The 17640-nt window shown below is 37.5% G+C and overlaps 1 protein-coding gene across 3 annotated transcripts in view; it reads right to left on the reverse strand.

The window, feature by feature from the left end:
* Positions 1-4500: 4500 nt before the first annotated feature.
* Positions 4501-17640, reverse strand: part of LOC126291978 (V-type proton ATPase catalytic subunit A) — a 29124-nt gene continuing 15984 nt past the window's right edge. For all 3 annotated transcript variants that reach the window (XM_049985731.1, XM_049985732.1, XM_049985733.1), the window contains exons 9-12: positions 15847-16095; positions 12617-12823; positions 9894-10083; positions 4501-5767 (exon numbers count right to left, since the gene is read on the reverse strand). In XM_049985731.1, coding sequence (XP_049841688.1) covers positions 5675-5767; positions 9894-10083; positions 12617-12823; positions 15847-16095 — 739 coding nt within the window. In that variant the 3' untranslated portion in view covers positions 4501-5674. The remainder of the gene's footprint in view (positions 5768-9893; positions 10084-12616; positions 12824-15846; positions 16096-17640) is intronic.

A 17640-nucleotide genomic window follows, 5' to 3' on the forward strand; every position in this document is an offset into this window, starting at 1 on the left:
TGACCAAACGACAATGCTTAACAATACCTGAATGACCCAAGCCACTTGGCGCTGTACAGTCAAGTCATACTACATATACTGTAGTGTATTACAACTGATGCGTATTCTTGGCATCTGCTGAAATGTATAGTTATTGCGGAAATATATGTTATTGGAGAGTACATTCAGATGAAGAAGTGTGAAAAAAAATAATCCAGTTGTGTTAATAAATATGTAAAAGCTTTGTTAATACCATTAGAAAGAGCTATGGTGAGAGCAGTAGCTGCAGTACAAAACTGTCCAGCGCTTACATGGATTAAAGGTGTTGTGTACACTAATTATACAGCACCTAGACCCTCGTGCTTTACATGTTAATTATTAGATTATAAAACAAATTTGATTTTTCCTCACTAATCTGTAAATTATGTAATAGGAAACCCAGTTCTATGTCTTCTGTATTCAGTTATTAGTTCATGCACTGAAATCTCTCTTTCATTTTCATTTCTTACGCTTTCCTATAGATTCACATATTAATACCGAATGTTGTTGTTGATTTTTTTTTAATCTGCTACACATTTATGTTATTAGAGCATAAAACGACAGTTTAATTTTAATTTTGAACGCATCTCTGCAAAATTACATATTAATTACTAATGTATAACATGTTCGCTTCAATTTTTAGATTGTAACACAACTTTATTTTCATTTTCAATGGTTTTGTGTAAAAGGACATATTAAAAAGTGAATGTATAACAAAAATCCATTGCCTCCTAGATGCTATGCCGAATTTTTAGGCCATAAAAGAAAAGTTATTTTCCTTGTGTTTATTTATGTTGTCTTTCAGCAGAAGAATGTGTTAACACAACACAGTTTTAAGTTTTATCCACTGCCGTACACCAAGTACAGTTCAGTAACCATATTACATTTTGATCGAGTGTGGCTAGACCGCTACCGCATTCTTCAGAACAACGAATAGCATAGTACGGCAACAGCTCACAGCACTCCCAACCAAAACGGCAATTTTGAAGTGATTGTTTAATAGTTTTTTTGGAAAGGGGGAGGGGGCACATATAATATGGTGTGCCTAGGGGCGCAAAATTTTTTAATCCGCCACTGCCCACCACACACCTTGCTTGTCATCATTGATTCCACATCCTCTATACCAACATCCCCCACATACATGGTCGGTCGGCTGCTGACCATTTCCTAAATCAGCACCTACCTGATTCCAAACTACGACATCTTTCATACTCACCTTAATCAACTTTATACTTACCAACAACTACTTCGCCTTTGAGGGCAGACATACAAACACATCAAAGGGCAGACGTACAAACAGATCAGGGGTACAGCCATGGGAACCAGGATGGCTCCTTCCAACACCTTTCATGGATCACTTGGAAGGGGTTTCTTGGGATCCATGTCTTCAGCCACTGGTTTGGTTCAGATACATTGATGACATGTTGTGGATGACGTGCTAAAATTCCTGGAATCTCTGAATACCTTCTCCCAATTAAATTTCACATGGTCCTATTCTGAATCCCATGCCATTTTCCTTGGTGTTCATCTCATCCTTATCGAAGGCCAGCTACACACTTCCATCAACATTAAACCTACCCACAAACAACAGTACTTACATTTTGACGGTTGCCATCCTTTCCGTGTCAAACATTCCCTCCTATACAGCCTTGGCATCCGAGGCAAATGTATTTGTTCAGATGCAAACTCTTTACAGCAATACTCCAACATTCTCACCTCAGCCCTCACTGCACATAATTACCCCACCAGCCTAGTTAAAAAGCAGATTTCCTGGGCCATCACATCCAATCCTGGTACTGCTGATCCATTCACAGAACAGTATTGGAGCACACCATTGGTGACTCGTATTATCCTGGTCTGAAAAGTGTTAATCAGATCCATTAGTTAACGAGATGAATTTTGTCTGAAATTTTGCCCACCAGCCCTAGAATAGCTTTCCATGGTCCTCCCAATCTCCGCAATATTCTTGTCAGACTATGCTGCTCCTCCACACATCTCCCTATCGTATGGCTCCTACCCGGAATGCCCCCACTGCAAGACTTGCCCTATGCACTCTCCTACCCCCATCTATAACAGTACTATATCTGGCAAAACATATACTATCAAAGGGAGAGCCACCTGCAAAATGGCATGTCACATACAAGCTATTATGTAAAACTTGTTCAGCCTTCTACATCAGCATGACTACGCCAAATTATCAATTAGGATGAGTGGGCATAGGCAGAGGGTATATACTGGCAACTTGCAATATCACGTTGCAGAGCATGTTCTACAACATGACATTCATAACCTCGGCACCTGTTTCACCGTACATGCCATCTGGATTCTTCCCCCAGTCACCAGTTTCTCAGAACTCCGCAGGTGGGAAGTAGCACTACAACATGTCCTTGGCTCTCACCACTCACCTGGACTTAATTTATGATAATTTCTTCCGTTTCAGCTTCTTTTCACTGTAATGACTCTTTGCTTCACTGTTTTAATTTGCTACATCTTTCATTGTCTTTTCCGTATATTTTTCACTGCCTGCTCCCACCTCTGTTACATACAACACACTTAGCTTCTCACTTAGAGAACTTGACTCATGCAAGATGCTTTAGTAGTAATCTCTGTCTTGCGTATTACCCTGTCTTCCAACTTTAAAAAGCTCTCAGGTTTTCAAATCTCACCTGATACAGTTCCCAACAGTCAGTCTTTCTTTTCCATCCCATATGGTAAGTCTCCCCCAGCTGGGTGACTTTCCCAAAATATATTCCTTTTCCTAGACCTCTCCAGTCCTTTCCCTTCACCCTTCTTCCTTCTGCCTGAAGGAGCCACTGGCTCCAAAAGCTTGCCAATCACAGCACTCTTATGCGTATGTGTTCTGCTGCCACTTGGTGAGTAGATTTTTTATCTAGCCAATTAAATAATTTTATAAATAATTGATTGTTTTTGTTGTGACATTAAGGATAGGTGAATAAACCACAACTGTTGACTTGGCAATGTAAAAGATCAAATCACAGACAGATTAAATCTTTTCTTCTTGAGTGCAGAATAGGCTATTATGAACTTCCCTGGCCAATTACAAAATTGTGTTCAACTGAGCTATCCAGGCATGCCTCCCAGCTCCCATTTACAGTTCTACTATACTTTTCCAGCCACTTCAGAATCTTTGCTGCCAACCTTGCTAGACAAGTACTCCAGAAAAGAGAAGGGATTGCTGGAGAAATGACACTGCCACAATGTAGATGCTGTTTCCACAAGGAATCTTTCAGTCTATAGAGGCTGTCCATCAAAGGAAAGATCTGCTACTGGCTTTAAGTCTGGTATACACTTTTAACCTGCCAGGAAACATTAAGAAACAGTTTAAATTAGAAAAAAAAATTGCTGAGAAGTTTTTGGTTCTGTTGTGTTGTCATATATATAAACAATTTATCATAACTATCATTGTCTTAAAAGTCCATTTGGTGTTTTTTACCTGGCCACGTATCAACTACACTATTACTACAATACAATGATGGTTCAGAAATGAGAGTTCCAGAAGAGAAAGAAAATAAAACATCCTTACTTCAGTATCCTGCGCAGAGCTTGAAAATTGTGCTGCAGGGAAAGCTAACATTTTGGAAGGGGGTTTCACTGCATTAAAACAGCTACCTAGTAACTGATTAAGTCTGAAAAATAGAGTGTAAGCAGAAGACCCTCAATTTGCTGAGGCATTGTGGTTCAAATATACACACAATTTGAGGAGCTTTGAACCTTTATTTATTTATTTATTTATTTTGGTGTGGGGGGAGGGTGGGGGAGATGATTATGCTCTTCCTAGTCATATAAAGCTATTACAATGATCAGTTTGTTAAACTTACAGTGGAATGAAATCTTCACTCATACCAAAAGTGAATTTTGCTTTGGAACTGAAAGATGTATGTTGAAAATCTGATAATGATAAAAGTCTTGTACCCTTTAACAGTACCTCCTTTCTCTGATGCAGAGTTCTCCCTGCAGCTGCATTTCTCTCCCTTCCATTTTCTATTTCCTAAGCATGCCTATTGATTCATCTGACAGTACTGCTGTTAGTGTACTTGTTAAGTAGCTGGTGTGCAAGCAGGCTAGTCTGACACATCCGTAACTGTTTCTATCTAGGTCCAAGAGCCCCAACCCCTCATAAGTATTATGAATATCGGTAACGAACATATAAATTTAATAATTTCAAGTGGATTTTTTCTCCCAAGCTTATATCTTTTACATCTTTAGTGATTTCCCCATGTCATTTATGTTTTCCATGTTTGCTCAGAATTAAAACATATGGAAAAGTTTCTAAACACAAACTTACGATATCAGCTTGCAAAGCCACAACTCTAAGCAAACATTCTTCATTCCACACCATTCTGAATGAGAAGATGATTAAAATAATAAATTACAGCTGAATCCTGCATTCAAGGCAGATTTTAAGACTTAGCAGGCTCCAATTTGAGCAAAATGGGTGGTATTACGAGAGAGAAAAACTAGTTGTGATCATGTTGGATAATTTATTCATGTGACAACAGTGAAATGCAAATGAATATGAAGTTGACCGTATTTCTACACAGTTATGTTTCGTGAGGAATGGTAACATTTATACACAGACATAGGATTTTTTAAACCTTAAATGCTATAAACATTACAATACAATAATAGACTTTCACCTTTGTGTCAATAAATTCTTAAAAGTAACAACACCTGTACAACTATACAGTCAGTAACTGTACCCTGCTATTCTAAAGCTTTACAGTTACCGGGATGACTATTTTACACATGCAACCAATATCTGACACATACATCCACCAATTTTATGGAAAAAATATCTTCCCACTACATCCCACAACTACAGTTGTTTAAATTAATACTGGCAATCAATCAGCAAATTAGAAACCATCTCCACTTCACATATACACACTTTGTGCACAAACTGCTATGTAAGGTTTACACATATCTCCATTAAGCAAACTGAATTAACTTTGTGTCTACAGAGAAATATAAAATACATTAACAATTTTAAATGCAACTTTGTTCCTTGTACTTTCAATATACAACAGTTATTTTTTCTTTCTTTTTTTAACACTTAAATGTGTGTGTAAATAGTGAGTTACAACTGCAGGATTGACTCAGTCTCAATGGGATAATAATTAAAAGAATCTGCAACACTGCAAATGTGAGAACTATTCAAATAAATAGGAAATTGATGGCAGTTTGCACGCATGCTATGTGAAACAATGAGTAAGTGATGTGATTCATCTTCTAACTGATTTCAAATACTGCAGTATGGTGTGTACATACATACAGATGGCAATCTCATGTTACACACAGGAGGGATTTAGAGGGGCAAATAAATTTACAGGACTGCAGCACACACAGTTAAATGGGATTTATAATTTAAGTTACCTCCATACTGATACTTAAAAGCAGGAAGAAGGAAAACGGAAGAATATGGAAGTAAATTCTTCTCTGCTGGAATGTGAGAAGCAGAAATGGGCACAACATAATCTTAGCACCAATGAAACCAGTCTGAAACTGAAATTCCATCTGCTTTAGTCCTTATGGGGCAAAGGAATGCTTAGATGTCGAGCAACCATGCCACTTGGCAGTCCTAGAGAGGCTACCGAAGGAGACAACTGCACCGAGTTAATTGCAGGCAGCTACCATTTTAATCCTCCAGGTTTCTAAAGGACTGCTGAATGTCTTCGTGAAGTTGCTCAAAGTCTGCCTTGATCTTCGCTTCTCCATCCTTAACTGGGTCCTGAAAATTTAAATGAAACACTTATTATGTCTGTACACAAATTTACTTCCATACTGTACCAAGATGTTAGGTAAAAGAAACATCATACATTATAGAATACGCACAGTTGGCACTAGTACAATCGCAATTTAACTAAGTGGAAAATGACAAGCTGTAATATTGTGGAATGTATTTCTGAAAAACTATAGTAATGGAAGAAAAATATCTGTCTACCAACCAGCAAAACTGGAATACAAACTGACAGCAGAAGAAAGAGAATCTCTGCCATTTCATCAAAAGTTTCTGGGGAGGCAATCCAGTTTCAGCGTGTGATAAGCAGAATTTGTCCTCCACTATGGCACTGTCATTAAATTTAATTAAGTGGGGAGGGGGAGGGGCAGTGGTGCAGGAATGATTTGTGTGTACAATATACTTCTTGGTACCTCCTAAGTATATTACAGGAACTTCTGCAACTTCCAAGATTTATTTTCCACAAACATCTCTCATCTGGTTTCATGAGGTCCAGTTGATCATATTCTGCACCTTCTAGCCACAAAAAGCTTAGGTTAGCACTTCATTGCATTCTGCAGTCTCCCAGTCAGTAGGTACAGAGAGAAACCACAAGACCACAAAACAAAGGCAGTAAAGGAAATTTATCTGATGACAGTTTTGCATAAAAAGCTTACGATTTCAAATAAAAAAAATGCAAGGGAAGGAATTTGAATCTGTTTCCACTTCTTATGTAATGAAACCCTTATAGATCGCGGAAGCTAATACACCCACCTGAATGAAGAATATATTAGCAAATATTACAGAACAGTCTAATATACCGACATCATTAAACACATTCTACTATTTTTTTTCCTTATTCATTATTAAGAATACTGTGCCATAACATTTTCTTTCAAAGCTATTTGACAAGAGTTCACTAATTGCTGAGTTCTCCGCAATTTCATTTTCTGGCACCACGGAAACTGCATATAAATGCAGCAATGACAAGCATGTGACTAATATGAAGCCTGTCAAATGATGAATCTAGAAAATGAAAGTCAGCTGAGTGATTTGAGCCTGGCTTTTGTCCGTCAATTAATACATCATCTTAACAAACCAACATTTTCAGGTGTTTTTCCCTGACAACATAAAGTACAGGAAAGTTAGGGCCATATGAAGCTACTACATCTTTGGAGATCTATTATTGCAAATAAATTTGAAATACAGAACCATACAGGCAAACAATACATAATCATCTACAAATGAAATGGCAATCACAGAGACTTTACTGGTCTCAAACACATATAGGTGCATTAACCACTAATCCTCCTTGGCACAGCAGTTCACTCAACTGCACATATTACCCTGACATGCCTCCCCCTCCTTGATCCAAATTCTCACTGCTCACTGCCACCTCAGTCTACTTTACATTTCCCCTTGCACATGAACAGAACTGCCAAGGATCTCCAAGTTCTGGAATAGCACCTCAGTATCAAACGTAAATGGAGCATCAGAGTCTCTGAAAATGTGTAATTTCATTTGTGTACCTAACTGCATCTGGGTTTTGGGCTGGATCACTCACTTACATTAAATGCTGAGATGCTATTCCGGAACACAGAACACTTCGGAAATGCTGTTCATGTGTACGGGGGAATTTAAAGTAGACTGGGGCGGCAGAGAGAACTTGGAACGAGGAGGGAGGCATGTCAGGGTAATCCGTGCAGTTGTGTGCATCATCAGTGGTCAATGTATTTTCTTGATGGCCTTCATGTACCTTCTGCTTATTTAGACCATGAGAACTCCTGCTTGGAAAGTCAACAATATTCGGAAAAGGATAGATTGCCATTTACTGTAAAGGTGACACACTGAGTTGCACACAGACACAACGAAAAGACTTTTCATTGTGCTCTTTCCAATTCACTGTGTCATCTTTATGGTGAGTAGCAATCTATCCTTTTCCTAATATTACTGTTTTGTTTACCCACCATCTTGACTGTATTTTGATATTTCAAATAGTTACTGTCGTCATCTTTAAGTTTCTTCTGCTTTTAAAGATGGTTCTATTGAGAAAAATCGAAGGAGATGAAGGAATCTGGAATACTTTTGAAGATTATTGAAGTGATAATTTATATGTTCCTAGTGAAAATGATGATAACGATGACTGTTTTCACGTAACTCATTTTATCATTATGTTAACTTTTTCAACTGAGTTACAGTCCAACACCATCTCAAATGTGTCAACACCTTCAAAAATTCAAATGGGAGCAAACCATAATCCTTCACATAAAATCACTCATGTCTTTTTCTGGAAATGAAGTGACTGGAAAAGTGACAATTGGTATGTTCGAAAAGTAACAAAAATGTAATTTCACATGCTGTGTAGGTTTGACTTGTGAATTTATTTTGCTGTTGAGCTGGTAAACATGTCTTATAAGTATGTACACTATGTTAGCCATATTTAATATTTAGTCTGGTGTCAGCTGTCAAAAAGATTACATATGTTTTACTAGCACTGACAATTACTTACTTTGTATAGAAATGGAACAGAGAATTCATATTTAATTTTGCTGGAAGAACAGAACAAACCACAGCCAAGTTTTAGAAGTCTTAAATATTGCTTTTGGTGACTCTACTGGATAAAACAAGGACTTACAAGTAGTAAAGCATTTTGAAGAAGGCGTTTAAAGAATTGAGGGCAGAAAGTGCCCTTTACGCCTCAGCAATTCATCAACCAATGAAATCTTACAAAAAGAGAACGAAATAATTATGAATGATCACCGAATCACTATCAGGAAAGTCAATGAAATTAGCCCAAACCACAATTCTTTTTTAATTTTTATTTATTTATTTATTTATTTTGCTGACTGATATGTAACATGACAGCTAAATTTGTTTGAAAACAGTTGAATTTCATACAAGAACAGCAGCGAATGCAAGATGCTCATGAGTCACGAAAGTCACTGACAAGGCAGAACTACTAAGGCTCAGCTGGCTAAGTGGAAATATTCTGGATCACCAAGGCTGAAAGAAGCTCAATGAGTGTGGTCAAATGTGGAACTTGTGCTAGCTTTGTTCTTTGTTTTTTATGGCATAGTGCAAAACAAATACTTGCCACAAAGTCTAACAATCACTAAGAATTACTACTAATATGTGGCTTTTCTGTTTCTGTACAGAAATTATACTTTAGAGTGCCACTGTTTCAAAAGCATAGACAATATCAAGAACGCATCACTGATGGATCTAAAAGCTATGCTTAAGACTGAGTTCCATAAATGTTTCTGGGACTGAAAAAGAGTGCATATTTTTTCTACAGTGATTATTTTGAAGAGGAATACATTGATGCAGTTGAGAAAGTAATATTCTTAAAAAAAAAAGCCTGTTAATTTTCTGAACACACCTCATATTTTAACAAATCAGGAAATCTAAAGAAGCACAATGAGAAGATGATTACATAGTCAATGATGCATTTAGCATCTGTTCTTACATCCAAACATTCACAATGGTGTTAATTTCTAGTGATATTGATGGCTGGGGAAGCTCTTGTATTAAAGCAGGAAAGGATATCATGTCAAAATTGCCACTGGGAGGGGGGGCTGTATAAGGACATTAAATAGAATCACAATGTTATTGCCCTAATGACCCAAATTTAAAACATATGGGTAACATAAGGTTTTGCAATCAATTTCTCTGCAACAAACCAATAGCTGTATTTTATGGGATGGGAGCACCCCTGTTCACTCAACACAATTTGTTGGTTGTGCACACGTTAATAGTGTAAAATCTTTTATCGCAAACTGAGAGCACTGAATTTTTTTTTTGTTAAAAGAAATTTCTCACCTTTATCTATTGCAATAGACACATTCTGTGCAATCTGTATATTATAGATAGCACATACTTTTGTTTCTGGGCAAAATTATTGTGTAGTGTCTCACAGGTCTAAGTGACATTGCAACTGCAGGAAACAGGCACATTTGTTTATCCAAGAAATGCAATCCTTTCATGTTTAACTATTTTCATTTCATGTTACAAGAAAAAAGAAGTGTGGACATGCACAGTGTTTTGTCAGCACTACAAAATTATTTTCATATTAAGCTTTTTTCTTTATCTAATTTGCCAGACCTGTAAGTCTCAGCCCAATTAAAGTAAGTTATTTTACCTTGAATTTCATAGACGAAAGCTGATACAGAATGTTGCCCATAGAATCTCTGATAACATTCCAAGTGATCTTGTTCTCACTCTGAGCAGTAGATTCAACTGCATGCCGTGACATGTCATAGAAAGCAATCATGTTTTTCAGCATGCCTACTGTCTTGTAGAATGGGCAGAAACGATCATATGGTGAGTAGCTGAAAAAAATATGGTGTTGCTTTTAATCTTTTACCCAACACTTAACAGATATCTGATTTTATTATTACAATTTTTTATGGTTATTAGCATCCTTCTTTATATTAATAAGGTGAGTGTGATCTACAACACTGCTTAAATTTATTCTTTATTTCAATTTCTCAGTTGCACAATTGTATGAAATAAATGTGCAGCTGAGAATATGTAATGAAGAATGAATTTAAAGAACAGTTTCAATAAATATTTTGGATAAAGCAGTGAAAATAATCAAGCCAACTGTCATCAACAACACTGGCACCAAGAGAAACACTATAGGAACATTACTCTTGCACCATTTAAAAGCAAAATGTATGTCAGTTACAGGAAACGAGTACTTCAAAATAAAAATTTCAAATACACAATTTATGAACAAGAAACAAGTGAAAATTGTGAAGCTGCCTCTCTCTGATGGTACAGTTACATTTGTCTGCATTTGCAAAACTAGTAGAGGAATGCATAATGGTATGTAAATGCAGTTGAATATTTTATATGGTTTTATTGTAGTTACTTTCGATACAGTAATCCTGTGTGATGCAAAAGCAAATGAACAATACAGCCAAAATGTTCAAGTCCCAAAATTTACTTACAAATCCTGACTGACAACACGAGTATGGACCAATAATCACGAAGTTTAGGCAACTTGAGGATGCATATATGCAAAATAATATTTCATGTAACTTTAATATAGACAATTTATGCCATATGGAGATTATTTTTAGATTGTCTAAGTTTCTTTGTTGCAACAGATTGTAACTGATGGTCTGAACCATTGTCTGAATAGAGTAACACTGTTTACACCATTACTGTGAAGTCCCAAATGGAAATGAAGACCTGAACATTGCTCCCATACAAATCATGAAAAGGAACACTCTTTACAGGCAACTGAAACACTTAAGCGAGTGATTCATCCCTCATACTTTCTTCTAGAAAACATGAATCTTCTGTCAGCACCTGTTTTTTATCGTAGATCTCCATATAAAGCAGCCAAAATCTCTACCTTTGTCAGGTCCCTACAAATAATTCCTACTGCATAAACATTCACAAACAAATGGCTCTCTTCTTGCACCACCACTAAATAGAGCCCTTTTAGCAACAAAACAAGGGACTATCCATTTTATGTGCTTAAACAGAGTCTGTGACACACTAAGCAGATGCTCTCCCATACGGCGCACAGGCATAGTGCTAAAAGGTTTAACAGCACTGTCTTGATACAAATTCCCATGGGCACTAGTCACGGCACTATCACAGCTGTATGGCAGCTAAATGTACTCCTCTTTGGCTGGTACATTCCCTTCACTTCAGGAGGGTATTATCCTGGGCTAGTTTCTGAGGTGATGTATGAAGCCACTAGAGGATATACCTGTATTTACTACTAACACACACTCAGAATGAGTTTCACTCTGCAACGAAGTGTGCGCTAATATGAAACTTCCTGGCAGATTAAAACTGTGTGCCAGACCAAGACTTGAACTCTGGACCTTTGCCTTTTGCGGGCAAGTGCTCTACCAACTGAGCTACCCAAGCATGACACACGCCCCATCCTCATAGCTTTACTTCTGCCAGTACCTCGTCTCCTACCTTCCAAACTTTACAAAAGCTTGCCCGCGAAAGGCAAAGGTCATGAGTTCGAGTCTCGGTCCAGCACACAGTATTAATCTGCCAGGAAGTTCACTAACACACTGTATCGACAGAACAGAAGACTCTTCATACACTTGCAGTGTGTGTGTATTAATGCAAATTCTGATGTAAATTCCTTCAGATATACAAGCATGATATAGACACGAGGTTGATGACATACAGATGTTTGGATCTCACCATGAGTCGTGCCTAATGGTAAGGTGACAGCTTGCGATAAGTGGGAAATCTGGGTTCGAGTCCTTATCGGGAACAAATTTTCATTGTCGTCATTCTGTCAAATAGCTGATGGCAGTCAATATTTACAGCTGTGAATATATTTCCTGTACTTAGTACAATCAGTTTGCACTTAAATTAGAAACTTCAGCTTCAGGTCACACAAATGGTATCATTACCAGTTTTGACTTGTTAACAAGCCATCAGACAATGTGAATGTTACACAGTGTCTCATCAAACTATAACTGACCATGGCAGGATATGCTCCTTTCCCAGCCAGACATTGATAAATTACATTGTAATACATTTAGATCGTCTGATGATTATCTAACAGGCCCGAACTGGTAATGATACCATTTGTGTGAAATAAGGCTCAAGTAAATAATTTTACAAAATCATTAACAATATGAATGCTGTGTTACCTCTAAGGCAGCACCACTAGCCTACGTACAATTGGTTTGGTTCCTAAATTCAGTACAAAACAAATCAGGACCCACGGAAAATGGAAAACTGCAGACAAATGTCTTGTGTAAACGGCTAATAGGAAACAGAATGAAATACTGGAAAATTGAAGTCATATTGAGAGAACTATGAAACACAAAGCTGAAAAGTTTTTGTAAAGCCCTATCTATAGTAGCAACCAACCTGTTCTGCTGCAGGAAGTCATCCTTCAATAGTTTGGCCACCTCAAGTGTAATCTTGTCAGTTTCTGCCAAGGATGCTTTACCAACCAGTTGTACAATTTCAGACAGATCTTCTTCCTCTTGCAGAATCTCTTTCACCTTTGTACGCAATGGCACAAACTCAGGGAAGTTCTTGTCATAGAAGTCATCCAGAGCACGCATGTATTTACTGTTAAAATAAATATGTGACTAAGCTACAGATCAAAAAATGCAATTGAGAGATACACACTGAGCTGACAGAAATCAGATGTACATATGATGGTTGTATCGCATACAAGAGGTATAAAAGGGCAGTGCATTGATGCTTCTATCATTTGTACTCAGGTGACTCATGTAAAAATGTTTCAATCATGATTATGGCTGCACAACAGGAATTAACAGACACTGAACCTAGGATGGCAGAGCTAGATGCATGGGACATTCCATTTCTGAAATCATTAGGGAATTTAATATTTCGATATCCACAGCATCTAGAGCCTGCTGAGAATACCTAATTTCAGGCATTATCTCTCATCGTGGACAATGCAGTACCTGATTGCCTTCACTTAATGATGAAGAGCCAGGGGCACTTGCATAGAGATGTCAATAACAGACAAGCAACACTGCATGAAAAAAACACAGAAATCAATGTGAGCCATATGATGAACATATTTGTTAGGGCAGTGTAGCAAAATGTGGTGTTAATGGGCTACGGCAGCAGACGACCGATGTGAGTGCCTTTGCTAACAGCACACAATTGTCTGCAGCTACTTTCCTGGCCTTGTGACTATCAGCTGACCCCACATGACTGGAAAACAGTAGCCTGTTCACAGGAGTCCCATTCCAGTTGGTAAGAGCTGACGGTGGGATCTGAATGTGGCCCAGACCCCATGAAGCCATGGACCCAAGTTGTCAACTAGGCATTGTGCGGTGGTGGTTCCATAATGGTGTGAGCTACGTTTACATGGAGTGGACTGGATCCTCTGGTCCAATTGAATCGAACATTGACTGGAAATGGTTATGTTCACCGACTATGAGACCATTTGCAGCCATTCATGGACTTCATGCTCTTAAACATTGTCACTGAGCCACAATTGTATGCAATGGTTTGAAGGACATTCTGGACAATTCGAACGAATGATTTGGCCACCTGATCGCCCAACATGAGTCCCAGTCTCATCAAACATTTACGGGACATAATTGGAAGGTCAGTTCATGCACAGCATTGTGTATTGGGAACACTTTCACAATTAGGGACGACTACAGAGGCAGCACGGCTCAATATTTGGGGGGACTTCCAACAACTTGTTTGAGTCCATGCATTGTTGAGTTGCTGCACTATGCCATGCAAATGGAGGTCTGACATGATATTAGGAGGTGTTCTACAACTTTTGTTACATCAGAGTATAATAGGAACATTATATATAATTTTAACAAGTATGTTATGGAACAAATTCTTCCTGAAGTTTTCTTTCTGTAAAACTTCAGTTGCTGTTACAAATAAAGTTGCACAAACATTTTACAACAATTTTAGATGTTTACTTATTTCAGGATACAAGACACCAAGGCAATAAACAAATTAAAGAGAACTTAATTATGCTAATGATAATTGCAAAGTGGTTGATAATGGTTAAATGTAAAATGTATCACGTTCTTTATCCATTATTTTAATTGAATTTTCTGTTTTACTTTTGCCAAGGTCTGTTGCCATCCGTCCTACTTAATGTACAATTTCATACCATGGATTATTGTGTATCACTTTCCACAAGAATTAATTAATTAGTTAGTTACTTATGAATAAAATTAGTTGTTATAGTCTACTTTTAGTGTATCTATCAGCCACTCAATGCATCCTCTACAGGGTGTAAATGCTGACTTAAATGTCTTACAGTGGCCTAGAAAAAGTTGGTATGAGCAATTTACTATGGTACACTTATGGTCCATCAAGACAGGATACCATCTCAAAATGGTGTACATAAACTATCTAGGCTACAGAGCATGCACAATATGTGAAATTTTCAACTTCCTCTCTCACTCTGCTAAATTGGTTGCAGAGAACAAAATGGATTAGACTTTTCTGATTATAAATTTAAATTAGTTTGATTTTGTAATGAGGTATTTTCACTACGGGCCACAGTTTTTGACTTATTCAAGAAAAAACATACAAAAGTGACCTGCAAAGGTACACCCACTCATTCATTCATTCATTTACTCACTCACCCCTCCCTTTCTCCAATGGTCAGGATTTTTAGTGTTTCGTTCATACCACTCCCTCCTACCACTGCACAGAAATTTGTAACTACATGAAAATTTGACCTTTTTGGTCTTCTTTGATTTAAACTCTCTAGTGAGGGATTAAAGAAAAAAAGACTTGTGAATGTTACACAAAATGTATTTACATTTTTGATTTGATAACTTAGTCCTCACAGGCACAGTAGTCTCATAGTAAGAACGCCAGACGGACAGAATAATTTACTTGTTAATTTTATGCTGTTAAAATCTACAAAACTGTGTAGTAAAAATTGCACAAAAGTTAGCTTTACAATTTGTAAGTTCACAGCTAAGCCGAAGGCCTAACAGATTAGTGAACAAAGAACAAAGGAAGGTTTAACATAGCAAAAATTTGTGTAGTTGCAAATTTTTGTAGAGGTAGAAAGGAGGGACATTAGCGATATAATAAAAATTCTGATTGATAGGAGGTGAGAGAGAGAGAGAGAGAGAGAGAGAGAGAGAGAGAGAGAGAGAGAGAATAGAGGTGCATTTGATGGTCACTTCTGTAAGTTTTTTTTTTTTTTACCACAGCCCCTCATGCATCTCCAAGTAAAAAATTTCACCACATTAAATTTCCTACAAAAAGATCCTATTCATTTTTTTCTCTAGGACAAATGGTTTTTGTGCAGAGAACGAGAGAATACTGAAAACATCAGGCACCACACATGTGCTGTAGGTTAGGCCAATTTGTCATCTCTCCCCTTAATGCAGCACAAAACAATCCTTTATCAAATTGTTTAAATCAACTTCCTCTATATCACCGTGGTGCATCGTAAACAACTACTGTATAAGGTAAGCAGCAATCTATTCAATTTCATATTACAATGTTAATCCATCCTGGGTTTTCCATTGTCAGATTACACACAGAGGTTGCATATCAACTGCTGCACTGTATTTCTGCTTATGATTTCACCAGTATTACAAACACTGTCAAAAGCATACCTGTACGAGATGAGCCAGTTGATGGACGGGAAGTGCTTTCGCTGGGCAAGTTTCTTGTCGAGACCCCAGAACACCTGGACAATACCCAGTGTGGCAGTTGTTACGGGATCTGAGAAGTCACCACCTGGTGGCGACACAGCTCCTACAATACTCACAGAGCCCTCTCGGTCTGGGTTACCTAAGCACTTCACACGACCTGCACGCTCATAGAAACTTGCAAGTCGTGCACCTAAGTAGGCAGGGTAACCACTGGAACAGAAAAATAAATTATTGTAGGCACGCACATACCAAAACCATAAAGTGGAACATCTTAAGTCTACTCCCTTTTCTTGCTGTAACTTTCATTTTCTGCACTGTTGTGATAAATATGTCTGCTTGTGTCTGTGTATGTGCGGATGGATGTGTATGTGTGTGCGCGCGAGTGTACACCTGTCCTTTTTTCCCCCTAAGGAAAGTCTTTCCGCTCCCGGCATTGGAGTGACTCCTTACCCTCTCCCTTAAAACCCACATCCTTTCGTCTTTCCCTCTCCTTCCCTCTTTCCTGAAGAAGCAACCATAGGTTGCGAAAGCTAGTAATTCTGTGTGTGTGTTTTGTTCATTGTGCCTGTCTGCCGGCACTTTCCCACTTGGTAAGTCTTGGAATCTTTGTTTTTAATATATTTTTCCCATGTGGAAGTTTCTTTCTATTTTATTTACATTTTATGCATAGATTTTATAGAGTGCGGCAAGTGCCAATTCATTCATAAACAGCACATATTTACGACTTATAAATGTATTCTGTTTCAAAATAAAATCAGAGTTAATGTGATTACAATTTGTAATGCCCGTCACAATAGCAGTAGCCTATTAATCATTACACTGAGGGCAAATGGCAAAATTTTTGTAAAGGTCTAACTTGGCATCAATGCCTCAAATCACTTCATTTAACACTTAGTAATCAGTCATCTTCAGAGAGGACTGTTTACAATTGGTTTACAGAATTTCATTGTTGTAATGCTGTCAGTGAAAATTTTGTAGAGGTTGACTAAAATCTGTCGTTCCTCCAAAAACCAACAATGCTGTGTGCAACATAATTCAAGAGGGTTGGCACATGGATTACTGCGAATAAAAGGCGTATTGACAACTGCAGTGGATCTGATTTTGTGTGAATCTTTAGTTCTGAAACAGATCAGTTCTCAATGGATTCCACACAATCTGACTTTCTCAACAGAATTCTCGCGTCAGTTTGTGTACGGAAAAATTTGTCCTAGAAAATGCAGAATCTGAATACAACACTATAACAGGAGAAGAAACTTTGATACATTTATACAATTCAGAAACTGGGCAGCAATCAACTGTTTGGATGTTCTATGATGAACCAAAATCAACAACAGAGTTTAATTCATGAAGCCCTTTCAAGTAAATAACCATTTTTTTCTTTGGTTAGATCAGATGCCACTGCTTTGAAATAATAGTTAATGCTCAATACTCAACAAAAATTGGCTTGTCACAGGTGTTCGATTAAAATCGAGGAAATCAATCTGAAAGAAAAACAAAGTTGATTTAATGTACCATTGTCTGTATTCACTTGATTCACCATTTAATAACTTGTTTCTCTCTTTCATCTAAAAGAAAGTAGGTAAATAAAGATTTTCATCACCGTAACACATTCGAGATTCAGGCAGTGTCTCAAAAAGGCTAACATTATGATAAAATAAATCATTCATTAGAACAGAATCACCGTCATTAGTGTCAGAATTACTTGAAAATGCTGCCACCTTATGCTTCTTTACAGGTCTAAAGATGTCACTGTCA

Source organism: Schistocerca gregaria, chromosome 9, assembly GCF_023897955.1.
Source record: "Schistocerca gregaria isolate iqSchGreg1 chromosome 9, iqSchGreg1.2, whole genome shotgun sequence".
Taxonomy (NCBI): domain Eukaryota; kingdom Metazoa; phylum Arthropoda; class Insecta; order Orthoptera; family Acrididae; genus Schistocerca; species Schistocerca gregaria.